The sequence below is a fragment of the Chamaea fasciata genome, unplaced genomic scaffold, assembly GCF_029207755.1.
Source record: "Chamaea fasciata isolate MVZ Bird 193981 ecotype frontalis unplaced genomic scaffold, bChaFas1.0.hap1 SCAF_13, whole genome shotgun sequence".
Lineage (NCBI taxonomy): Eukaryota > Metazoa > Chordata > Aves > Passeriformes > Sylviidae > Chamaea > Chamaea fasciata.
In genome coordinates this window covers 14,280,140-14,306,193 of record NW_027094098.1, presented here as the reverse complement: position 1 = coordinate 14,306,193, position 26,054 = coordinate 14,280,140, and the positions used below count along the sequence as shown (strand labels likewise).

Sequence of the window (26,054 nt, the reverse complement as noted above, 5' to 3'; positions counted from 1 at the left end):
AACCATCACAACCCAGTTCCCTTTAACAAGCAATCTTTTCTCCTTTCTGGGGCTTAAATATGGTGGCATTAAGCAGCCGCTGGTGAAGCAATTCAGATGGCCGAGTTTCCCGAGGGGTTTCTCCAGCCCTGTTAGAGTGGGGCTGTGCAGGGGCTGTGCAGGGCTGGGTTGTCGCGGTAACAGCTGTTGCCATTGCAACAGGTTGGAAACTTGAGAAGGGCAAATGCAGGAGTCTGAAAAGCATGCAGGGATGTGAGGCTCCCACCAGTCAGGAGTTATTGATTCCAAATCCCCTTGATCTTATTCTTCTCTGGGCTGTGCTAGAGTTTGCTCTCTTGGCTTTGGAGCTGGGCTTTGTGCTCCCTGTACAGGCACAGGAAGCAGCCCAAGGGTCTCCAGGCCCCCCAGAGGATGTCACTGCCTCCTCCCTCAGAAGCCACCCCTGCCAGGTGTGAGGGCAGTGGGCTCCTCTTGGCTTCAGGGTCTCCAGCACCTCCCTGGATCAGGCTTCATGTCCAGCATCTCATTCCATAGCTGGGCTGATGTGAAGCAGGGGTGTATCCCCAGGTGGTCCTTGGGGGCCTCCAGCCCCATCCTTTTTGTCCTTCTCACAGAGGAGGCAGCAGGGTGGGAATCTGACTGTCAAGAGAGAACACTTCTAACCCCTGCTGACACAGCTAGGACTTGAGTGTCTTTTAGCAAGTCATTTGCTTGTCCATTGGAGAGCTGAAACTGCTTTGTGGGTGTCCTGCAATGTGGAACACCTCTCAAGCCTGTGCAGATCATTTTCTGATGCTGTGTTTTCTAGCTTTTAGTTTTTAGTGGCTGAGGTGACAGGTGCAGAGGAATGTGGGGTGGAAAGCTTTCAGAAGCTTTCAGAGCACTGTTCCTTGATTAGCCATGAACCTCCTCTTGCCACCTTGGCTGGTCTCACAGGGTTACAGCGTGGCTTTGCTGTCTTTCTTTTGCTTAAGAGAGACATGCTGACAGTTCCTTTCCTTCAAGCAGCAATGCCGGGGTAATTTTACGTCCCAAAGCACTGGGAAGTGTGACACAGAGCCAAAACTGCCTGTTCAAGAGCACATATTCCTTATTTCTGTCAAACACCCTTGAGCACATTCCCTGCAGAGCCCGGGGCTGATGTTTGCTGTCCTCGGCGCAGGTGGCACATCGCGAGGAAGAGTGAGTGCACGGCGCAGTGCGGGCTGGGCTACCGCACCCTGGAGATCTACTGCTCCAAGTACAGCCGCCTGGAGGGCAAGATAGAGAAGGTGGACGACCGCTTCTGCAACAGCCAGGCCAAGCCCAGCACGAGGGAGAAGTGCACTGGAGACTGTAACGTGGGAGGATGGCGGTACTCGGCCTGGACTGAGGTGAGGGATGCTCTGTGGCACAGCGAATGCTGCTCCTTGCACAGGAGTACATTGGGCTGTTTAGGTTGCTAACAGAATATATGTAAAATACGCCCACAGTGGTTCTGCTTTCATTGCTTCCCCTGGAGGACACTCTAGTCTGAGTCAGCCTGGTACTTCTTACCTTCCACTGCAATTAATCTGTCCTTTAAGTATCTGTCTTCATTACATGAAGCTCTGCTAGCTGTCTTTTGCCATCAAAGCTGTCACCACTGCCAGAGGCTGGGAAGGACATGTTGCCATCATCAGAGGACTTCTGAAATTTGTTTCCTTTACACACCTTAGCTTTTGCGTGAAGAAGAAAATTCCTGAATACAGGCACCGAGAGATTGACGAGCCTGGGGATTTCCAGGGAGGGCACAGTGAAGGGGGGGCTGTCTGGTCAGAGAGAATTAATCTCTCCTAAAATGAGAATGAGCAGCAGCCATTTAGGAGAACTGAAAGGCAACACTTATAAAAGTAATAATGGGTTTATAACCTGAGATGAATTTGTGAAACACATTGCCACGACATTTTATTAAGCTTAGCAGGATTAGCTTTTTAAAGAATTCATAAAGTAAAAGCCTGTTACTTAAAGTATAAATTGTTGTTGCGGAGGCTTCCTGCAGTCACTCCTCAGTGACTGCAGAGAAGGAGGAGGCAGTAGCAGTAGAGTGGCAGGAAATACTGACGGGGTGTGTGTCCCTGCAGTGCTCCAAGAGCTGTGGCGGGGGCACGCGGCGGCGGCGAGCCATGTGTGTGAACACCTACAACGACATCCTGGATGACAGCAAGTGCAGCCAGCAGGAGAAGCTGACGGTGCAGAGATGCAGTGACTTCTCCTGCCCACAGTGGAAAACCGGCGACTGGTCTGAGGTAGGTGCTGGTCACCAGGGTGGGCTCACCCTGCTGGTCCCCCACCTTGAGGGGCTGTTATCTGCAAGGAGATGTCTCCACTCCTGCTCATCTATCATGATTTGTTTTTGCCTCGTGCAGAAGGTGCACAGGGAGGCTTCAGACAGGCAGCAAAGTCATTCGCCTTGTGTCATTGGCCACTGGTCAAGTGGCCACTTTCCTCCCTGCAAAGTCACAGGGGGTTAACATCTCTCCATTCCTGCAATAATTTCTCCCCAGCTTTTCTGCAGTTCTGCTGTACATTTGGGAAGAAAAATACCTGCTGCCCTCATTTTCCCTTGAGATTGTCCTCAAGAGCCCTGGCAGCGCTAGCTGTCACTGGAGGGCAGGATTGCACCCTGCTGATGTTTTGCTCAGCCTCTCTGCTGTTTATTATTTCTTCCACTGCTGCTGGTGTTTTTTGCAACGCAACAAAACTATCTTGATAGGTTTGTCTCTGCAGCAGGACTGGGGGTGCTGGAGAACAGTCTTCAAAGGGTGCTCATAATCACTGTGGCCATATTTCTCTTGTTTCTGTGAGTCATATTCTTCTAGGGCATAATGAAAGCAATTAAATGGGAACAGGGACTGTTCTCTACCAAACGTGTCTTCTGATTCAAGCTGGTGGCAGTCCAAGCCATGCCAGGGCTGTGGAAGAGGCACTCACAGCCTACAGAAGCCAAAACCCTTAAAATGCACACTCAGAAAGAACAAGTTTTTTAGCAAGACCCTGTTGTGCACAGATAAAACCCCACGGGGCAGTGCTGTGTCTTTGCCCCATGTCTCACAGCTGCTGGAAGTCAACAGCCTTTGTGGTCTCACTTTGCCCATGCTGAAGGATTCTTGCCCAGCTGTGCTCTCCATGCTCCAGCTCTAGACCAGCTCCTGAGAGCAATCTTCTTGTTGACAAGACACTCCCCTGTCTTCCAGGACATGTTGATGTTAGCTGAACAGCTGCACTTCAGCAGCTGTTTTTTAAGCAGTGATTGCAGTAGGTCTCCAGGTTTATTTTCCAGTGCCAGGGCAGGTGCTGAGCTGGCAGTGCATCCCTGGCACCACCTGAGCTTGCACTTTTCTCCTCGCAGTGCTTGGTCACCTGTGGAAAAGGGCACAAGCACCGCCAGACGTGGTGCCAGTTCGGAGAAGATCGGTTGAACGACAGGTTTTGCGACCCCAAGACGAAGCCGGAGTCGGTGCAGATGTGCCAGCAGCAGGAGTGTGCCTCGTGGCAAGTGGGGCCTTGGGGCCAGGTACCACACAACCCCACAGGGCTCCTGGCTAGGGGGACCTGGATGAGGGTGGCTGGGGCTGGGCGCTGCCCTTTCATCCAAATTCAGCAGCATAACTGTGTTAATTGATTTGCACACCAAAGCAGCCCTCTGTTTGCTTGGGTTCAGTGGATAGGCAGCAATAACAGTACCTGCCCTTTGTGCTAAATTTAATCTCTGTCATACTAAATTGGCTGTGATTTTCAAAAAAAGGGGTTTCCAAGGTTACGCTCCTAAATCCATATTTAGGCACCTAAATACATGGCCTAATTTTCACAGAAAAACTGTTCACATTGAATAACTTTTGTTGCTTTTAATGTTTTCCAGTTTCTAGGTTAGTGAGGGGTTTTTTTCTGTTAAAATACAAGTTACTTATTCCTCCCAGAGTGCTCTGGCATCTGCTTTTTCACAAAGCTGTTAGCTCTTGAATTAAAAAACAGCAATAAACCCAGACCAGTTGTCCCAGTCAGACATATTTCCCATCAGTAAAATTATTCATTAGCTGCTCATGCTACCATGGGGCTGAACAACCAGTTTTAAAGGAGGATATCATGCAGGTTCTACCAGACTCTGATTCTAATGTGTGCAACAAAGTAAATCATTTCAGTGCTCGCACCTTCCTTCCCAAAGAAGCAAGTGAAGCGTGCAAGGCACTGGTGGCTGCAGCGAGTTAAAACTTTGACCTAATTTAAAGCTGAAATACATGAACTGAAGAGAAACCTGAAGGGAAACTCTTTTATTTTTAGTGCTCTTGCTACTTGCCTAAACAGAGGCTGGGCTGATTAATACTTTCTAACCAAAGCACCTACTCAGACCCAGTGCTCTTTTCTCCCATCTGTCTTCTCCCAGTGCACCGTGACTTGTGGCCAAGGCTACCAGATGAGAGCAGTGAAGTGTGTTGTGGGCACCTACGTGTCAGTGGTGGATGATAATGAGTGTAACGCTGCAACCAGGCCTACAGATACCCAGGTAAATCCTGCTGTCTTGTCTACATCTTTTCCCAGGGTGTGTATAGAGGCATCCAGGCTACAGGTTCAGGGGACATCTTGCTGCAGCACAGCCGTGCCCTGAATGCCAGCCCTGCTGAGCAGTACCTTGGGCTGCTCATGGTTCTTGGAAAGATGCAGCACAGCACCCTGCTTTGGTAGAAATGGGATAGATAAACTTTTTTCAGGGAGTTGCCATCCAGATCCTCTCCATGTGGTTCACCTTACACTCTGAAGCACCAGATTGCCAGGAAGGCAACAGACAACCTATGAGTGTATCAGGATTTGTGGGTGAAGATTAATTACCTTTGCTTATGGTTCATATCCATGGAGCTCTAGTCATACAATGGGTTGTGAGGGTGTGTTCAGATGCAGCACTAAAGCTGGACTCTTAGGAGCTCATAAGCTAAAGAAGCTGCAGTGTATGAATATGGGATAACAACAAGAGACCACAAGGTTGAGACAGTATTTACTGGCTTCAGAGGTTCAGGTCCTGGACACAGCAGACACTTCCTTTGGCTTGCATGGGGTCAAGAATGCTGCAGTCTGGGCTTATGTGGCAGCAGGACTGTTGCTGTTGCCCCTCACCACAAATCACAGTGAGAGGCTGTAATTTCTTGTCTGCTGGATGTGACAATATAATGTTTGTGACAGCTACAGTTCCAGACACGTCCTTCCTAGCCAGATAAATTAAGAAATGTTGCATACCAGTTGCAAATTTGCTGAAGAGGTTTTCCATACTGTGTACTTGGAAGCAAACATGTAAATTCCCATTTGAAGCAGAGGATATGTCCAAGGTGTCTGGAGGAGCTGAATAAAACAGGACATTAACATCTATCTGTCATCTAGGAGAGTTTTAGAGCTCATGCCCTGTGCAGCTTCAGTCTTGCATGAACTCACAGAGTTTAACTAAGGCCACAACATTTGGGAAAGAGCTGCTTTTCCCATGTGTGGAGACCAGTTGCACTGCAGTCAAGGGGTAACAAACCCACCTGTCATCAGCCATCATTTGGCATGTATGCCTCCAGCATAAGTGAAATCACAACAATATGGAAATCGGGTTTGCCATTTGTCAGAAGCTGCTCTCCCCCTCATAGGGACAGTCACTACTAATTTCCTTTTTGGCAAGGACTACTCAATGGAGTAAAGTCATGGATGTTGATAGTTTCTGGCACCAGACCTCCTGGGAGGTCCAGGCAGGACCAGAGCCCTCCTGTGAGGCACCGTAGGAAGTCTGAGCAGAATGACATGTCTATCCCCAAAACCTCACATTGCTTGGTGTGTGGTGGAGATCGGCACATGGGTATAGGTGGTCTGGTGGGCTGCAGGGAATCAAAGGGCTGCAATCAGCAGCATAACCTTTATTGTGTGGGCTGCAGGTCTCACGCTGAAGGAAGGGAGCTTTGAAGGGAGATAAAGTTGCTGTTTTGCAGATGTGTGTTCATGCCAGAACCCTTAATGAACTTTCATCTTTTGCCTCAAAAACATCTGGTTTCAATGCATGGAGATGGCACATGGTTATGGGAATCCCTATTGTAGAGTTCCTAATAAGTCAAAAGTCCACGTAGGGTTCTGCATATGAAGGCCCCAGGATATTGATACCGAGTTTTGCTGGTTCACCAAGAGGATGCAGGGAAGAAGCCTGCCTGCACAACACGTGCAGGTCAGAGTTTCAAGATGTTGCATGTTCCTCATAATTACATTGAAGAGGAGGTAGTTTAATCAAAACATCTGCAAATTCTTTATTTCCTGCTTTTCCCCCATGTATTTCCTGTACAGGACTGTGAAGTAGCTGTATGTCCATCCCATCCAAATAGTCCTGAAGCCAAGAGAGCCGTATCAGGCACACACAGGACACAGTGGAGATTTGGATCCTGGACACCGGTAAGCACACATCATAATACTTCCAGGATTATTTTATAGTAGAGAATGTGATATTTTTGAGTGCATGCACCAAACTTTTCATTGCAAAGTCCTTGCAATGTATGTCAGGCAACTTCCTAGTGGAGTGCTCTTTCCTCTTCCCTAGTGCTCCGCAACATGCGGGAAGGGAACCCGGATGAGATACGTCAGCTGCCGGGATGACCAGGGCTCCGTGGCCGATGAGTCAGCTTGTTTCCACCTTCCAAAGCCATCAGCCACAGAAATGTGCACCGTGACACCCTGTGGGCAGTGGAAAGCCTTGGAGTGGAGCTCTGTAAGCATCACGCTGTCTCTTGCAAGAGACCTCATTGCTGGAGATGTGCTTCATTAATCTGTTGCACTTGCCCTTTTATAAGTGAGGTTTATTTGGGTTTTCTGCTGCTCGTTATTAGGAAGAGCTGGTTTTCAAAACTGGAAATGTGACTGTGTCTCCTTTTCCCACTGTAACACAGTGCTCGGTGACTTGTGGTCAAGGTAAGGCAACGCGACAAGTGATCTGCATCAATTACAGTGACCAGCTGGTGGATAGGAGCGAGTGTGACCCAGATGACCTCCCTGCCACCGAGCAAGACTGCTCCATGTCTCCGTGTCATCCAAACAGCCATGACTACGGCAGGCCCATCTCCCCTTTCCTCTATCCGGATCATCGCCTCAAACCGCACCCTGGGGGCAGCCCGAACCGAAACCGTGCACACATACCAGGAGGCAATCAGTGGAGGATCGGCCCCTGGGGTGCTGTAAGTGCCCTGATTCTCTTATTCCTGGGTTTTGTTTCCTTCTTTCCCAAGCTGATCCAGTCTTTTCTTAAAGTCAGCACAAAGGGAGAAGAGAGAGGGACCTTTCTCCCCACTGTCTGCTCTCTGCTCACACAAGCAAGTGTTGCAGAAGGGCTCAGGCATCACTTGTCAGTCTCTCATACCTTGTATCTCCAAGGTAGTCTAGGCAGAAAGCTGACAGCATCATTTTCCATGAGGCAAAGGCCAGCCTCTGTTTCTTGGCTGTCTCCTGGGACATTTACAGCTGTGCAGAGTTGTTGCCAAAGCACAGCAGAGCCTCGTTGCCTGCTCCTCTCATTGCATACAGTATGCAATGCTTTATCATGGAAGTCTCTAAAGGGAATTAAGCACAAATGGGATGTCAAACACTGCAGCAGGGATTACTCACCTCCTTAAAACTAGGCTGGCATTTACTTTCTTTGCTTAGTCAGCACCTAAGTCATTGCACTGTGATTAGCAACAGCCGGGTTTTGAAGTTTAGTAATGCCTGTTAGCTGTATGAACCTTCTAGCAGTGCGTTCCCACCACAGGGCACTGGGAAGGAACTGGGAGTGCAGACTTATTCCTGGACTCAATGAAGCCGTGGGCAATTGTGTCTTGCAGTGCTCTAGCACGTGTGCAGGGGGTTTCCAGCGGCGGGTCGTGGTGTGCCAGGATGAAAACGGATACACTGCGAATAACTGCGATGAGAAAAGCAAACCCATGGAGCAGAGATCCTGCGAATCTGGCCCCTGCCCTCAGTGGGCCTATGGCAACTGGGGAGAGGTGAGTGCACCATCCATCTGGGCTCCCTGCCCAGGGCAAGTCTTTCATTAGCAGGTGGCTGAAAAATGGGAGAAGAGAGGAGTATTGTGGTGACATTTATTAGAAAGATTGGAACTTGAAGGGCAGCCTCTGACAAATGAGTGAATGTTAGCAATTTCTGGGTGGTGTTTTTGTTTCCATTTGTCATGGGAAAACTTTCTTCCCAGGCAAAAGTAAGTTTTACAGGAACGATGACTTTTTTTAAGGGAAGCCTAGTTTAACTGAAGGCCTTTTTTTAAAAAAATTAAATCACTGCTCTCTTTGGAAAATTAATCTGAGATGAGCAATTGGAGGTGTAAACCTCCACTGTTACACTGAGTCGGGCAATATCATGGTGGAGCAGCATGAACAGCTTTAGGAGGAGAGAAGCTAAATGTCCATCTGAGGCTCAGGAGGGGGATTTGGCTGGAGTGGGTTAGTTGGGAACAGAAATTGCCATTGGTTTTTGGAGGTGATAGTGCTTTGGGCAGCAAGTGAGCAGTATTTTTGCTCTCCCAACTGTGATTGCTCTGTCCTCTGCTGACTTGCAGTGCACTAAGCCATGTGGAGGAGGGACAAGGACACGGCTGGTGGTGTGTCAGCGCCCTAATGGAGAAAGGTTTACAGATCTGAGCTGCGAAATCCTTGACAAGCCACCAGACAGAGAGCAGTGCAACGTGCAGGACTGTCCTAGAGATGCTGCCTGGAGTGCTGGTCCTTGGAGCTCGGTACGACCATAAACTATTTCTCTTTGTGAACCATTTTGTAGATATCCCCTAACAACATTTAATTTGCTTCAAACCAAGGTGCTAATGCTTCGTGTCTTAAAACTGCACTTACAGAGGATTATTTACAATGTATTCAGAATAACACCTGTTCAGGAAGGGCTTACATTAGGGGCGCTTGAGTCCTTTAATTTAAAAGGCACTTTCTGCTAAGTAGCCACCTTTGTCCATTTTATTACGCTGTGCAAGTGCTGTGCATTGTGAATCTTGGTTCTGACTAAGTTTTTGCATATGGATTTAAACCTGGATTTTAAGTGGTACATTCCCATTGAAGTTAAATTGTTCTGCTCTTTAATGGTAATACTGCACTGGGCACCTACTGGTTTAGCAGTTGCGTGTTCTCTGCCAAAAGCAAGATAAGTGGGGAAAATGTGCTAAATGGCATCAATTCCCAGGCATGTATAAGTGTATATAGATGTGTGTGCATGTCCCTACCTGCCCACACACAGACCTACGTAGTTCAGTGAACCTCCATTTTGGAGTGGCCTTTAAACAGATGTCAGCCTTTATTGTGTATTTTGTTATAAAAGCATTTGCAGACTTTTTTTTTTTTTTTTAAATCTGATTCAAAAGCACTTTATAGGAAAAGGAAAAAGAGGCCTGTTTTTTAATGTATTGGACTTCCATAATTGTCATAGTTTGGAAAGTCATCTTGCCAAAACCTGCTCTCCTTCTGTGGGTGCCTTCAGTAACACTCTTCAATATTTTTATCATACCTCAGTGAGTTCTGCAATAGCCATAAAACTGCTGAACTGGTGTGTATCCGGTGCTTCACCAGTACAAGAGACAGTGCTATGAAATATTTCATTTGAGGTGCTAATGTACCCCTTGTCCATCAACCTGGCTGGTGTTAAGGATGAGCAAGGTGAGGTAAGCAGAGGAAGCGATGCGTGTGCTGGCTGCCCCACAGGATTTGCCAGCTGGGAGGTACTGCCAACCTTGGTTTACCTGTGCTGGACCATTTTCAAGAGCCAAAGGTGTGGCCAGAGTTGTGTTTCATTCTGGTGTCACTCAGCCTTTTCGTGGCTGTTCAGAGCAGGCTCCAGGGCTGCACCTGCTTCTCAGTGTTGGAAACGCGGGGTGCAGTCCTCTAGTCTGATTGTTTTCTTTTCACCCAGGAGAAGTTCCCTTGGCTCCACTCTGTTGTATTAGTCTCAGTGGGTTGTCCTTGCTCTCCTGGGAGCAGGTGGGACATGTGGCAGACAGGTGGAGGGCAGGGACACCCTGTCCTGCCTGCAGTGTCTCCTCCCAGCTGGCGCAGGGTCACAGCCCTGGGGAAGGGGCTGCAGGGCTGAGCCCCCGTCATTGCCAGGAACTGATCTGATTTTTCAGTCTCATTTACCGAGATGTCCTTGGGCTCTGACATAGGGGACCCAGAGCTGTTTGAAGACTGAGAAGTATCTGTGGGGTCCCCAGGGCTTCGTGTCCCTCCAGCAGAACACTCCACGTGTATGTCTACCTCGTGCTACTACTGTAGGTAGTAACGGCCAAATTTTTCTCCTTTAGTGTGGTATCACCTGGATTTGCTTTAGCTCTGTCATCGGTTGCAAACATCATTCTTTAGCTGTACATACTTCATCCCCTGGGATGGAGTGTCACTACCATATTTTTTTGGTCACTTTTGAAACAAGAGTATAGTATTAGCTGAAACTTCTCAGCAGTATGTATTTATGTAAAAGTGTATTTATTTTTCCAATACTGTAATTTAATTTTATATAAATATTGCATACATTTACAATGTTTAATGTTAATGTTGAACAGTGAAAATTAAAGACAAGTAGAATGTAATCATAAATGAATTTGTATAATGATTTCTTGAGTCTATTGCTAAATTCAGATCATATACTTAGTTTTGGTAACTTTTGCTAAATTTTCTGAAATGGTTCTGCAATATTCCATCTTTTATCTGGTTTTCTTTTACTTGCTTTGTTCTCCAACAAAAATTGTCATTCTCAATAATTAAACGAACACAGTTAAAAGTGTATGAATTACAAAGTTTGGATAACTAATTTCTTGCAATCATCTGACTGGTTTAGCATTACTCAAGTTTCAGTGAAATTAGTACTATAAAGTACATACAAATTAAAGCAGAGAGAGTCCGAAGTATCCAACCCGCAGTCCTCGGGCAAAATTCCACTGGGATTTTACACAGTAAACAAGTGATCTTTATCTGGCTGGTTAAATCCAGGTTTGGAAGAGATAATTAAATGGATAAACAGATTGTATGTGTAAATGATAATTTTACAACAGGAGACCGGTGAGATGTCTTGTCATTATAATGTGTGTTCAAAGAGGACTAAGAGGAGGTGACACTTTTATTCCCTTGCTTATTTAAGAACATGTATTTACCCATTGCAGAATTGTACACCATGTGATAGACCTGACTTTCTTATTAAAACCATGCTTTAGAAAACGTGCACTGACTGTCACCAGAACACAGAGAGTGTTTTTTCTCCTCTGAATGCTTTATGGTATGAATGCAGATCTCCATACACACTCTTGAATCCTGAGAGGAAATCTTGCCATGTTGTCCTGAAAGAGGGAGATGTTCACAATGAGAATTACCCATTGCTTCACTTAAAACCCGAGGTTTGGTTTTAATAAATATACCCATATATATACCACATATGTAAAATATATGCATAACCTCCCTTAAAGTACCTGTCTTGGAGCAGATTTGCTCCATGCAATAATCTCTGATACTTTGAGTTTGCCTTAATATCCAACTGTATCCTGATACAATTTATGAATAATGCTGAATTAATTTCTTGTGGGCTTCTCATTCTTTCCGAGTTAAGAAATGGTCACAGATAAGATAAAACAATTATATCTCACAGCAACCCTGGTTCAGTTGAGTGAGTGATTTGGGCTTCACTGCACAGGGCAGTGATCATTTGACTTTGAGCTCTGGAAAATGGGTGGGTGAGGTTTAGATTTATTTGGGATTTGTTTGGTTTTTTTTCCAAAAAAGTATTACAATTTTAAAATTAGTCTGCTTTGTCAAGTACTTGTCAGTCTTGGGTGTCTAAAGTTCAAGCTGCTGGTGCAGTGGTTGTGCAGCTCTCAGTACTTCCCAGCTCTGTATGCTGTAGGCAGAGGTGCTGGTATGAGAGTCTTGGAAGGCCCTTTGCTCTAATGAAGAATCAGAAGCTTACTGCCAAGTAATTAGAACATTAACTGGCTAAGTTCCAAATTCTGTTATTGTGGATTCTGTTACTGTGGATGTGAGTTCAGGTTTGGGCTAGGACAGCATTGGTTTCCCTTGGCAGGAAGCTGGTGGCATTGATGGCTTTGCAGGGCTCTTTGGCTGCACACAGGGACAGAGCAGCAAAGGGGCTCTGAGCTGGGTGGGAAGTGGAAGAACTGCCTGGCCAACATCTGTGTCAGGCAGCTGGCGCTCCAGAATTTTAATTTTAAAGTTGGTGTCAGTGGAAACTTCGGGTTATTTGTATTTAATTCTGTCAAAGCCCCAACATGTTGTTTGCAAAATGCCTTCCCCATGCAGCTGGCTGAAAATAGGCTGCTCAACAGCAATATTCTCTGTGTCGTTGTTCTGATAATGTTCATAGCAGGCAGGATGTCAGGTCTTGCTAAGGCAGAAGTGATAACCAGGGACAGATTTGGTTGCAAGTACATATAATGCTGCTGTTCCCTTCTTCTCTTCTGCAGAAAATAAATTTGCTGTGACAGTAGTGTTGCTGAAGTGCTGTTGGGGTTTTGTTTGAGGAGTTCCAGCCTGTTGCTCTTCTGAGGCAGTGGTGATGGATGCTCATGCATCTCTCTCCTCACCTCAGTGCCCACAGCTGGTGGCTCCAGGGCAATCACAGGTGGGCAAAGCCATTGGTACCCAACTGCCCAATAGAGGAACATCATTTTTTTCATCTCTTTTTACCCTAAAATCTTCAAATTTTGTTTTTCTTTCCTTTTTTTTTTTTTTTGGCTATTATTGCTATCTTTCGTTGCTCCTTCTGTTTCTGCTTCCTAAAGGAGAACTGTATAGGTATACTTTTGTTATCATTTCTCTGTCTTCTCTTTGCTGGTGTTGATGCTCCATTAGCAGGAAAACAGCCATGGGAGCCCATCAGCTACACCCTGCAGGTGAGGGACCACCCTGGGGCACTGTGCTTAACACTGACCCAGCACCTTAGTGATTCCTGGATCAACTCTTCACAGAACTGTTTTCCTGCAACTTAAAGCTCAGCTGTTGCAATCCACTCTCCCCCTTGCGGGCCCCCATTGGTCTTTGCACCCCTCATGACCTTTTAGTCTGATGGAGAAGTGAAAGGACTGGTCAGCAATGTCCATTCTGACCTGCCTGATCCAGTGACTAAATGCAGGGGAAGTACCAGGGAAAGGAGCTGCAGAGCATGTCATCTGCTGTCCTTCAACAACCTCTCCTGTTGCCACTGCCAGGACAGACAGGAGCTGTACCAGTGGGTGGACTCACAAAGGTTATTTTCAGGTATCTTTAAACTCTTCTCATCTCTTTGCCCCCAGACAGTCCATCTTCTCCCCAAGTTCCTCAGCACACTTTCCCACTCAGTGCAGTCTCTTCCCTCCCATAGTGCAGTGGCTGTTTGGCTGCATTTAGCATGCCTCTGTGGTTGCCTTTTTACACCTCCTTTCTTACACTTTTTTCTCAATAAAATGGTCATTTTCTAGGCCTAAACTCAAACAAGAAATGGTGAGGCTGCTGTTCAGCAATGACTGGCTTCAGTCCTTGGGTTATGGGTGGCCCGTCCCTGGCTGCAGATCTCCTGCACATCTACGCGTCCCCACACAGGAGAAATAAAGCAATAAATAAAAGGGCAATTGCTGGGAATATTTGTCTCCCAAAGCACTGGCTCTGAGTACAGGAATGCATTAGACTGCAAGGGACCCATTGAAGCAATAACACACTTTCAGGGATGTGTTGTGTAATGCAGTATCTTCAGGCAAATCCCTGAGCTGGGTTTTGGGAAGTCTGCCTGCAGTTTTGCCCATTTTCCAGTCACACTGTATACTCCACACTGCAATCATTGCTGTTGCTCAGATCCTGGGGATTTAGAAACAAGGATGTAACAATGAGGGGCACTAAGCACAAAGAGATTTACTATGCTTCTAACCTTCCCAGTGACTGATTTGTGAATTTGTTAAGAAAAAATGGTGTAGTCAGTCCCGTTCCAAAGGCACTTAAAGCTCTATTCATATTTTAATTTTACTAGCTCACAGGAGAGGTGTGTGAGCCAGCAGCATGGATGAAAATCTATCTGATGCCCAAGACCGTGTGCAAGTTGACAATATTTATCCCTAGTGCATTAAGCTAAGATTCTTCTTTATAAAATGGAGGAGCAAGCAGTAGCCCAGTGCTCTTACAACTCCCCAGTGTGATGCACACCTGTGAAATTTCTTGGAGAGCTCTTTCCTTTGCGTTTTACTCCATCCAACACAGAGAAATCCTATTCTGGAACAAAATATCTAAATGGCATTGTAGTACCACTGTTCACTAAAAATATAAAGTGTCAGTTAGCTGAGGCACCTTGCTGCTTCAATTGGTACTCTCCTAAAAGTGCCACAGCATGGAAAATAGGCTTCATCAGTACCTTCCACGTCCCAATGTATTGGTGTCCCTCGGTAGCTCACACATCTCCTAATTTGAGGAAGTGCCATCAAATGCCTCCCTGCCTGGAGAGACCTAGACCATAGAGCAGTGGCTCTATGGGGCTTTTGTTTGCTTGTTGTTCAAGGTAAATAGAGTGGAGCAGGGAAGGGACACAGCTTTTAGGAGAGCTTGGTGTGCTTACATCCCTGCTAGTTTCTGTGCTTGGTGAAGTCTTTTGTAGTAACAATAGGGCAGGGAAAAAAGGGGGAGAAGGTGCTGCTTACTAGGTGGACGCTGCAGAAGAGCAGCATAGCTTCTCCTACTGCAGTTACCTCTTTCTTCCCATATATCTTGTGAGGTTTCCCAGCTTGGGGAAATTATTGTATTGAGTTTGGCACTCGGGGCCCTAAATCTTGCAGGAGTTAAAGAACCCAAGAGCACCCTTTCCTCTGGGCAATTTGTGCTGGAGCAGTGGGCTCCAGACACACAAGCTCTTTCTTACCCTGCAGCAACACATCAAATTGGACCCTTTTCTCTGAGAAATTTTCCTCCTTTTTTCAGTTTTTTTGAGGCCACATCATCTGAGGCCACTCACCAGTCCCTGCAGCTGAGTTTGGTGCTGGGAAGGTGAAGATTTAGTGGGATTGTTTCATTTCTCCCTTTTGCAGTAATGACTTTGGAAGCTCTGTGCCTCTGCTCCAAGCCAAGACCCAAGCCTCTGGAGGATGGAGACCCTCTGGGCTCTACAGAGAGGGCAGGCCAGCATGGAAGTTCCCTCTTGCCCATGCCCAGGGCAATGGGGACTCCTTGGGGCAAAGCCTGCTCTTTTTCAGCCTGGGGGCTGTCCTCCAGCTCTCAGAGGGCTGAGAGGGCTCCTTAGAACACTTCCACAGGGGCTCTGGACAGTGCTCACCAACACATTCAGACTATACATTCCAAAATCCCCAATGTTCATGCCTGTTTTTTCAATCACCCTATTTCTCTGAGGAGTCAGTTTGGATTAAACATTTCTAAAGCCTCTTTCTAAACTGCAGTGCAGTGCTTTGGTGTGTTTTGTTCAGGACTCTGGTCCATTTGCCCTTCCTTGGATGTAGAGACCCCCTCTTCCTTTTAAAATGTGCAAGAATCATATGTATTTTCTGGCCATGCAACAGCTAAAATCACCATGACCATACACACTCAGCACCCATGTGCCTTAAGTCATGGCTCCTTAGTTTGTCAGGAAAGGAAGGCCAAGCTGGGTGACTCCTGCCCTGCATGTATCCCCACCCAATTTTATGGATTTCTCACCATGCCAATGCAGATGGGCACGAGACCATGCTAAAACACATCAGTGGGAGAAACAGGGCTTCAGAGCAGTAATCAGTATTTCCTAAACATCTCCTAAAGTGCTGCAGCCTTGCTTTTAGCCTGTCTCACTGAAGCCAAGGGAACTACCTGCTGAAATACGTTGCTGTTGTGAAGCTAATTTGGTTTGAATGTCACAGAGCCCCTGTTGCTGGACAGCACACGAAGGTTCCAGCATTTTAAGATTCCTGGTAAAGGTTCAGCTGGTGAGGAAGGATCCAGGCTTTCCTTGGTGATGTGTCTGTTGATGTCCTTTGTGCTCAAGAGACTTTAGAGGTACAGAAGTCACCGAAATATGGTTTCAGTATCTGACAGCAGCAGTGTTAGTGGTAGTAAAAAAAGGTGATACAGATTAATAGGCTGCTGAAAGGTACCTGTGAGGGCACATTGTTGAGTTTGCTTGTAGTTGGAGAGGTTTGCAGGCATCCAGGAACACAGCCCTCTTGGAAAATGGGTGTAAAGCATTGGAGGGCTCTGTTGCTTTTCTGCTTTATTTCATCCAACACGTTTTGTCTCAGATTGTTGGAAAGGATGAACCAGGGCTTACTTACAGCTGCTGACTTTCCATAAAATCCTTAATGTGGGGAAGTCTAAATCTACAAGGATTGATTTTAATTTCCTCCAAAAAGTTGCTCCTGGCAGAATCTGATAAAGCCATTTTTAGTCTAATCCTTCCCAGCCCTGCCCTTGCTGAGCTATGGGAGCATACCTATCTTTGGGAATTCATTTGGTGATCACCACAGCTTGCATTCATTGTCTTAAATACCTCCCAAATCGTTGGCTGATGCACAGTGGGTTTGAGAGTGGTCTGACAGCATTTTCTGCAACTTTTCACTTCTCGGGGAGAGTGTTCCCAGGTTCTTGCTTGGGATATGCCCTTCTGCCCTTCGTGGAACTGCCCCTCCAATGCCAAAGTTTACAAGGAGCAGTCATTCCATTTCTTCCTGACCGGTCTGTGCTGCCTTTTTCTTCTTGCCGAGATTTGTTCATTGGTGCCCAGAGCTCTTGAGTCCTCTTGGTGCTGGACTGACCCCGCTCTCAGAAATTCATCAGAAATTTTCTACAAAATTTTAAGAGACTTTGAACGTACTCTATTTCTTTTTTTTTTTTTTTTCCCGCTGACAACCCTGTGCATCAAGAAGCAGCCTTTCTATTTTAGGGAGGTTTTAATGAACAAGATGTACCTCATCTTCCAAACGATCAGATCAGGAAATGCAGAAAGAGTTATTTTAAAGCAATTTGCACACACTTGGTAAAACAAAATGATCATCTCCTAAACCCTGAAATAGAAAACAAATTTTTTGTGGAAACAAAAACATAAGCAGAGCAGAGCAAGGCATTGCAGGAGATGTTTAGCATCGTATTCTGACCTTTATGAAAACAGTTGATATGGAAATATCTCTGCTGTATTTATTTAAACCTTTTTCCTTGCATTTATTTAAACTAGGCAGTATATTTATTCGAAAATATCAGCAGCATGCCAGTCTCCAGTTCTTGGCATGTTAACAACACTAATCATGCAATAAACTTAAAGCCCTTAAATCTGTGCTAAGTGCTTTGATCCTAATGCTCTCAGGAAAGTCCTTTTGTTTTTGTTCTCCATGTAGAATGCCAAGTGCAACTGTGGTGGGTGTAGGAGATAATAAAGATAATAACAAGGGGAAGGTTTGCTAGAGTTTTAGAGTGATGGCTATAGCTGATTTTTCGAAATACTGTTTCTCTATTATTAAATGTGCCTCAAACGTTTTCGTGGTATTTTTTTTACTGAAACATCACAATTTGTTGTTTTCACACCCTCCTCCATGCCTGGCTGTCCTCCCAGGTTCATCCAGGGGTGCTATTTGCTGTTGTGCCTCAATCACAGGCTGTAAACAGCCTTTCAGGGCTACATTTTCCCACACTTAACTGGAGGCAAGAGGCAAGTTGACCACAGGCATGCCCAAGTGCATGTGATCCTTGACTCTAGGAAGCTGGCTAGTGAAAAAATTTCATACAATACCTGGCTACACCTTCAGGGCTGGCTCAGAGGTGCTTAAAACCGGTAGAGGCTTTTCTGTTGACTCAGAGAGCCTTGGATAAGGTGAGGCTGTTCTTCCAGAGAGCCACCGTCAGCCCCCAGTACTTGGAAGCATTTTCTGTGGGGGGTGTGGGAAAGAAGTCAAGAAAAAGAGGGATGTGAAGACAGTGATTTTGCCAAACGTTTTGAGGAAGGCATGGTCAAAGCTTACCTCATGGTGGTACTGTTATTGGTAGGTACCATAAGCAGGCGGCATTTGCAGCCACGAAGAATCCTGTTAATGAAATGCAAAGTTTCTCCAGGGTCCAAAATAAATGATGAGGCTGATGGTGGTAGAAATTCTATTTGGGTGTAGCAGTTCCTGGACTCACATAGTGTTGAGATGCAGCCCGCTATTAAATTATGCTTTGCATGTGGCTCACATATGCTTAAAATCTATGTGCCAGATAAAAGTTGAATACCTGAGATGAATTAGATGGCAGTTATTAAGTAGACTCTTTGCAAAGGAATTTTCAGTCTCTGATACTTGGTTAAATTAAATTATTCAACCTTTCTTTTCTGTCAGTGCAAATGAGATCATAACTCAAATGTGCATGAAAGCAAACGGGTGGCTTAGATCTGAAAATGCACAGCTGCCTAAATTTGATTTATATTAAAGGCAGACATAGAAATGATTAATTCCAGCATCTTGGGAATTACATTTAAGTATTAACAAAATTAAGCAAATTATGCCTCAACCTCTGAGTGCACCGAGGTTTGCACGCAGACTTGTTTGATCATGGCATCACAAGATAAATGTCAGAATCGGGCTCCACGCCAAAGTTAAGCATTTTGTAGAAGGGGAGGAATAATTTTGGAAATAACTAGTGCCAAATTGTTTGTGAGATCAAGTATTTATCAACCAGCTTCAGGTCCCCAGAAAGGTGCTTGCATTGCTGCACAGTGTGGTTAGTCTTACCTTAGGATAAGTAGTGGGATCCCATGTATTTTTTAAATTAGGGATGCTCTGGACTGTTCCAGCTCAGGATGTGGGACATGAGAGAGTCCTGATCAATGCTGTAAATTTACTCTTTAACTTAGGCTGTCACAGTAAAGTGGCATAACCTGCATGAAGGCTGTTTACCAAGGAGCACTTGAATTTTTGTTTAAGCAACAGTGTTGGTGTTTAGTCCAAAGATAGTAAATGGATGAAAATATTAGAAGTTTAGAACTGGATTTTGTAGGATGTGACATTTCTGTCTTGCTGCTGACTTCCGTTGCCTGGGGAGAGAAGTAGAGAGAATGAAAAAATTAACTCCTGATGAAATTTGAAGGCTTATAAAAATAGAGTAATATTAACTTGATCTTTCTTCTGTTGATGCCAAAGAAAAAAAAGTGAAGTTTATGGATCTGGGTAACTCATGGAAGTTTTATTTTATTGCAAGGGACAGCATTTCTTCTGTTTTTCAGTGCAAGGTTGGATGTTGCTTGTTGGGTTTTTTGGCCTATCTTCGAATTGGATCTGGGCTCAGGAAAACTCAGAGGCAGCTAAAAAAACTGAGAGGCTCAGCCTCTCGGAGGAGCATCATTAACGGCTCTTAAACCTGTTGATCAACGGGACCTCAGTGATCTTTTGTCAATCTGTAACACTCTTACAGCAGAAAAACAACCTTTTCAGGGCGTCGTTTATACAAGCTTGTAAGCATCAATGTCTAGTTTTAGGAGCTACATCCATTTCTCTCCACATTGGCCTAAACTTTTCCATTTAGAAACTGCTCTCTCGCTGGTTCTTTGTGGGCTGAATGAGCTGTAAGTAGAGCTGTAATATAAAATATTCACAGGTGTCAATGTATATGCCAATTTCTATTCTAGTGGATCCTTCCAGAGCTGCTATATATATAAATTTTTTAGGTTTCAAATGTATTTATAGGCTGGGAAGAGCTTGAGCTGTAATATATTTCTTGGGAAATATGCTGGTGGAGTGACTCCAAAATGAAGCCTCGAGGTCGAAGCCTCATTTCTGCATGTTTCCTCCATTCTGAAAAGAAAGCAGAACATTTTATATGGAGAGATGGTTAAAACAGGGTGTTTGCCCTCAGGGATTAAACCAGTATGCTTATGACGTAGCATGCAATGAAGAAATGGAAGCTGAGTCTCTGGGTGCATCATGCTGAGTAAGAGGCTTGTTCTACATGAAACTGTCATATTAAATTCGTGTCGTGATTCCAGACCCCTTTGATTGCTAAATCTTTGGAGGAGACTAATCTGAAATCAAAGTGAAGTTGCTTGGGGTTTGCATGCCAGAAGTGGTCACATTTGAAAAAGTTCAGTGAACCTGCAGAGGGAGGTTGAAATTAGTTGCTTCACTACAAAGCTTGCAGCTAACATACCTGCTGGTTTGCTTTTTGCTTTGATTCTCCAGGCTTTGCCTTCTTGCCACCTTCTGAGTTGTTTTCAAAATGCATAAATCTTAAGGATGAACATGTCCTGGTTTCAGTCTGTTTAGTGAAGGAAAAAAAGAAAAGTCAGACTACACTGATAAAACAAACACGAGCTTTTGTACCAAGGACAAGGAAATGCTGCACTTTTCTGCCTTGTCCTTTGTGCAGTTATTTCCCTCTGTGAAAGTGCAGAGCCCGCTTTACCCTCCTGATTTACCAATATTTGACATCCCTTTGTACCGAGGTAAATGGAAATGGTTCCTTTCAAGTTCTGAGTAGATACTGAGGGCTCCTGCCTTGATCCCTGTAAGATGACTCTGCTCCTTTGAAACGGACTGGAGCAATGCCAGGAATCCAGCCTGTTATCCCTGCTGAATGTCAGCTGTTTTCTCTATTTTGATACTGGCATTTTTTGGGGCTTTGACCAAGAATATCACACGATATTAAGCGTCTGCACTTGCCTCAAGGTTTTTGTAGCTTGCCAGGCACCTGGGGAGGTGCTTTTTGGTCCAGCTAAAAGAAAATGCCCTGGGTAGCCATGGCCCCTGTATGAGTGTGAAAGCTGATCTGTTGTTACTTTATATTTACAGTGTTCTGTCTCCTGTGGAAGGGGCCAAAAGCACCGCAGTGTGTACTGTTTGTCAAAGGAAGGGAGGCATGTAGAAGAAGAGAATTGTAAACACCTTGCTAAGCCCAACGTGCAAAAGAAATGCAGAGGGGGCAGATGTCCGAAGTGGAAAGCAGGAGATTGGGGCCAGGTGAGACATGTTGTGTACCCTTCTGCACTTTTTGGTATTCTTCCTCCATCAAATTGGTTAGAGCCTGGTTTTCCTATCACTTCTGTCCTCATGAATTATTCAGGGATAAAGCTTCTGGGCCAGATCCTGGTGTAAAACAGTGTAGCTTCATGGACAGCAGTGGAGCAGCACATATTTGTACCAGCTGAAAACTAGGCAGCTTGCTTTTAGTGTCTATCTGAAAGCAAATTCCTTGTTGTATATTTTAGGGTTTTGCTGGAAACATCGTTAGTACATAATATTGAAGAGAATCTGCTATTTCTTCCTGTTTTAAATACCATTTAAATATCATATCTCAAGTAAAATCTTCCTTAGTTTTGAGAAATAAACTCATTGCTTGATTTTCCCTCATTAAAAAGACAGTGATGCATAGAGCAGAGGCTGCTAGAAATGAAAAAAATGTTTTGAGTTATTAAGCATCTTGCTTGCTGAAAGTATACCTTGCATCCTTGTTTTCCTGAAAATGTCTTTATCATCACCTTGAATCTGCTGCATCACATTTTTAACTCTGAACCTTGCTTTTCCCTCTACCTCATTAGTGTGGTAGTCAGAGGAATTCTTGAAAATCCCAGACTAAATGAACTGCTAACTTGTAAAATATTGTGTTCCCTTGCGTTCTGTCTTCAAAATTTAGGTACAAAACACCCATTCTTGCTGTATTCGAGTTCCCTGAAAGACAAACCATTAACATTGCTACAGGCACACATGCAAATGTTAGGACTAGGACAGCATGCTGTTGATTAATGTTCACTAATAAAAAGAACAATGAACCCATTAATGAACTATTATTGTTTTCAGACTTGTATTAGTTGGGGTTTTTTGTTTGTTTGTTTGTTTTTAATCCTTATCTTTGGATTCACAGGATAGGCGTATTTGCCATTATGTGGGTTGAGGACTAAGTGCTCATTCACCGTGGAGGTTCAGTTATCGAGGTCTGGGTTCTTTACCTGAGAGGATAGGAGCATCCAGCCTGTGAAATCCACAGTACTGCTCCTGTATTGGAAATTAAGTCAATATTATTATCTTTATTACCTTCAGGACTGAAACCTCAATTTCATACCGGAGCCAGACTGAAATGAAATGCAAGGCCATTAGACAGTCTGTGGTATCCAATTTGCACCTTATTTAAAGTGACTGCTCCTGAAAGCAGTTTTTTACAGCTAATAATTGTAAACATAATAATGTAATGGCCTGTCAATTGCATTAAAATACACTAATACTAATTGATAAAAGTGCTTTAAAATTCCCAGCTTTCCACTGCATCATGGATGTTAATTTTATGCAACTAGAGAAAGGAGCCCAAGTTAATAGGAGGATGAGGTGATTTATGGTCTGAGGTAATTTCTTATGACCAGGCAATTAAGGAATATTTGTATGCTAATGATAAGGCTAAGAACAGGCTTTTCCAGGAGTAGCTCCTCAGCCCAGGTTCCTGATGTAGGATGTGCTCAGCCAGCCAGCGTCTTGCTTAGGGAAAAAGTAAAGGGGTAGAAACACTTACACTACAATGTCAAACTGGGCTTTTTAAAGCCCTGTGAAATGCTGTGACATGGATCTCTGAGCCTCACTGGTGCTGGCAGCATTTTTTTTTGCCTGTGACAGATGAAGAGTTTGGGCTGTAACAAGTTGGGAGTGCTGGCCCTGGGTCCCTTGTAAGGTGTGTTCAGGGCTTTGCCAGAGATTTAATGCCTTGGAGCCAAGCTGGATTTAGATGCTGAACTTCTCATTAAGAGCATGAAACAGACACAAGTTTGGTGCTCAGAATATACAGTAGATCAGGGTATAAATTGGGCATGAAAACTCCATGTGACTTTCCCTATCACCAGTGCCACCGCTGCAGATAGGAGCCATGATAAATTTCCACTTAGATATTAGCAAAAAACCCAAACTTTCTGAAGGTTTAATTGTCTCAGAAAGTTAATCCCAAAGCTGAGCTGCTGTGCTTTTTCTCCCAAATAAACCAGCAAAAGTCTGCATGAGAAATAAGGCAAGGTTTTCCATAAAAGTGCATCCTTGTTGTCACTATAAATGCACAGGACCCATTGAATATACCTTTAAGCGTTGGGGGGTTTTGCCTTCTGGAAAAGGAATTACTGAGAAAATGCAGATCAAAAAATACAGGAATGGTTAAAAATCAGTCTCATTTGGACACTGGCTGTGCTGGTGCTCCAATCCTAGGTTTTTTTCTCTTTAGATGTTTTGTATTCAGAGGGTGGTTAGTTCTTTTCTAGGCTGTTAAGAACCCACTTCCCTGGAGCAAAGCATTTTTTATATATCTCTAATAAGGGTTTTTCTCCAAGTTTTAAATGTGTTTATGTCTACACTGAAATGTGAGATTTAATGTGTTTGTGTCTCCTAAGTGGTGTCAATTATGGCCATTTACCTTTAATTTGACAAAAATACCAATATTTATTCTGCTGTCTGGTATTTTCATACTTCAGCTACAGGCTGAAATCCAGCCCTATCTAAAAACACAGGCAGAGCATCAGGTAGAGCCTCTGGCACAGCCCAGGGACCATCCTGTCCCCAAATCCAGGTGTCACACACAGTGCAGCCCCCCATGAAAAAGCCACGGTGTCACTTGTGCTCTTTTATCCATACCTCGGCTTTTTATGTTGGTGATAAATTCAAAAGATATCCTAGAGCATGGTAGGCATCCTGGTGTATATATTCTCCAGGTTTGTGCCTTTTTTCAGTCTAAGAGTCCCCTATGGAATGTGTAGGACAAAGTGCACTGTTAATCCCAGGGAAGCAGCAGCATATGGGAAGCATTTGCATCGCCAGTGACAGAAATCTCACTGCTGCTTTCAAAAGCCACACAAAAATACTCCCACCCTCTTATGAATATCTGAAGCCAGGCAAATACTCACAGTCAGCTTTTCTCTGGTTCTCTCGGCTTTATGGCGCATTTGGATAGTAAAGCAAAGAGCTTTATGGAGGAGTACAGAAGAGGGAATTGCTTCCCCATTAGGCACCACTTAAAATTCCCTGCCTTAAGAAGGCTTGTTTTAGTGGGCATTGCAATAACAGGCTGTGAACTTATTATCTTAGTTCCTGATATATTAATAATTAATATTGGTTGTTATAAATAACTAATATTAGATGTTAATTCAACAGTGTTTTTAATACACACCTTTAATTTTTATGCACTTTCTTCTAGAAATGCATATTCTCTTTACTCCAAATCTGTATAGAAGACTTTAAGGTCTAGCCAGGAGGAATCTGTTCCGGAGGACTATTAAGCACTGCTAAACATATTAGTGTGCAGTCACAACACTAAGAAATGTTGCGTGAAAGAAAAAATAGGCTGTTAACAGTATTGCAGGATTGATAATAATTTAAAGATGTCTGAGGAACAGAAAAATTCAGTCATTTGTTGCTGTGCCTTGAAGTTGGGAGAAATGTGCCCACAGTGTAATGCCGGAAATGTGAAATGCAGTTAATTTCAAAAAGCCATTTGTTTTCAAAAACTAGCTGTATTCCCTGCCTTGGTACATGTGCATGTTTAGATGCATGCTGGAAGAAATCCCAGCTCTATCACACCTTACAGCTGCACAGTTTCTTCTATACAATCCAAGTTTGCTTTTCATTAAAGCCCACTCTGGTTGTGGCATTTGATGTATTTTGAACTAGTACTTTTTTGAACCAGTGCCTGAGAAGCAATACTCAGAGCAATACTCTGAGCCTGGCCGCCTCTGGCATGTCAGGGTGGTTTAGCAGTGCCGCTATTTTGCAATAAAAACAGATTTTTCAATAAAAATCCTGTGCAGGAACTCCTGACCCCACTGAAGCCAACAGCAAATATTCCCACTGGCTTCAGTATGACTTTTTTTTTTTTTCTTTTTCCTTTGCACAACGAAAAGCCTCACTTGGAGGTTTGATAGAGCATCGCTATGGCTGCCGGGGGAGCCCAGAGCAGAGACTGAACCCCCTGAACTTACCGCGGTGGGTGCGATGGGCAGCCCCGCTCACCTTGTGTTCCTTCCCGCAGTGCTCCGTGTCCTGCGGCCGGGGGGTCCAGCGCCGCTCCGTGCAGTGCCACAGCGGCGCGGCCAAGGCAGCCGAGGAGGCCGAGTGTGACCCGGCCGGCCGGCCACCCCCGCAGCGGGACTGTCACCTCCCCGCGTGCCCCACGCACCGCTGGGCAGCCGGAGAATGGCAGGCGGTAAGCGGGGACCCCTCCTTTCCTTCCTTCCTTCCTTCCTTCTCTCAGCCGGCCCTGTGCTCTCAGGCGTGGGATGATGCTGGATGCCGAGGCTGGGGAGCGCTGCCCGAGGGTCGGGGTGTTCGGGTTGCAACCCGGGGTTGCCAAAGGGAAAAAAAAAAACTCGTGCATGCTGAGTGAAAGGGGGAGCGGAGAAATGCCTCTGTAGGGTTAATCTGTTGCTTCGTGCTGCCCTGTGTTTGGCTGGGACCTATGCAAATACTTGAGCAGGTTTTGGGTAGGGCGGATCTCTTCCAGGAGACAGAGCTTTGGCACTCTGCTCCAGCCTGAGCCCCGTGCCTGGAGGGATTAGGGACCAGTGGTAATTCCCTCACTCCTGCCCCATTACCCCAGCTCCATCTGACGTCCCTATCCTTTCACTGAGCTCTTGGTCTTGGCTCACCACGAGCAGTACTGAGATCAAGTCTTCTGTGGGAGTTGATGCTTTTCTGTGTGACCAGGATCAGTTCCCATCAGAAACAGCTCCTGAGACTGGAACTGGGGATAAAGCTGCTGCTCCAGTGGTTTAGGAAGTGACTCCAACTCTCCTGCAGTGTGGGCAGTGAGTGGCCTCAAGGCTGGTGGGTGGTAGGAGGACAAGGGGATTCTGAGCAGGAGGAGCCCTCCCGTGCACTGCCAAGAGGGTGCTGTGTCAGCCTGCAAATGCACAGCAGGTTTTGGCAGAGGCAGTTCAGACCAGATACCAAAATGATTCTTTTCATGCTGGTTTTTTTTTTGTTTGTTTGTTTGTTTGTTTTTCAATTTTTAGCCCCTGCATGTGGTACCTCAGCCTGACGGGAACAGGACACACAAGTGTAACTTCATTTCCCCAATCTCAGCAGTGCTGGGAAATTGGGTTTATAATCCTGTGTAACCCGGCCA

The 26,054-nt window shown here is 45.1% G+C and overlaps 1 protein-coding gene across 6 annotated transcripts in view; it reads left to right on the top strand.

Moving 5' to 3' along the window:
- ADAMTS9 (ADAM metallopeptidase with thrombospondin type 1 motif 9) overlaps positions 1 to 26,054 on the top strand; it is an 80,606-nt gene that overhangs the window by 37,245 nt on the left and 17,307 nt on the right. For all 6 annotated transcript variants that reach the window (XM_066195540.1, XM_066195539.1, XM_066195541.1 and 3 more), the window contains exons 20-30: positions 1,163 to 1,373; positions 2,103 to 2,267; positions 3,371 to 3,535; positions 4,403 to 4,522; positions 6,319 to 6,423; positions 6,569 to 6,736; positions 6,915 to 7,199; positions 7,842 to 8,003; positions 8,573 to 8,749; positions 20,762 to 20,929; positions 24,960 to 25,133. In XM_066195540.1, the coding sequence (XP_066051637.1) occupies positions 1,163 to 1,373; positions 2,103 to 2,267; positions 3,371 to 3,535; positions 4,403 to 4,522; positions 6,319 to 6,423; positions 6,569 to 6,736; positions 6,915 to 7,199; positions 7,842 to 8,003; positions 8,573 to 8,749; positions 20,762 to 20,929; positions 24,960 to 25,133 (1,900 nt within the window). The remainder of the gene's footprint in view (positions 1 to 1,162; positions 1,374 to 2,102; positions 2,268 to 3,370; positions 3,536 to 4,402; positions 4,523 to 6,318; positions 6,424 to 6,568; positions 6,737 to 6,914; positions 7,200 to 7,841; positions 8,004 to 8,572; positions 8,750 to 20,761; positions 20,930 to 24,959; positions 25,134 to 26,054) is intronic.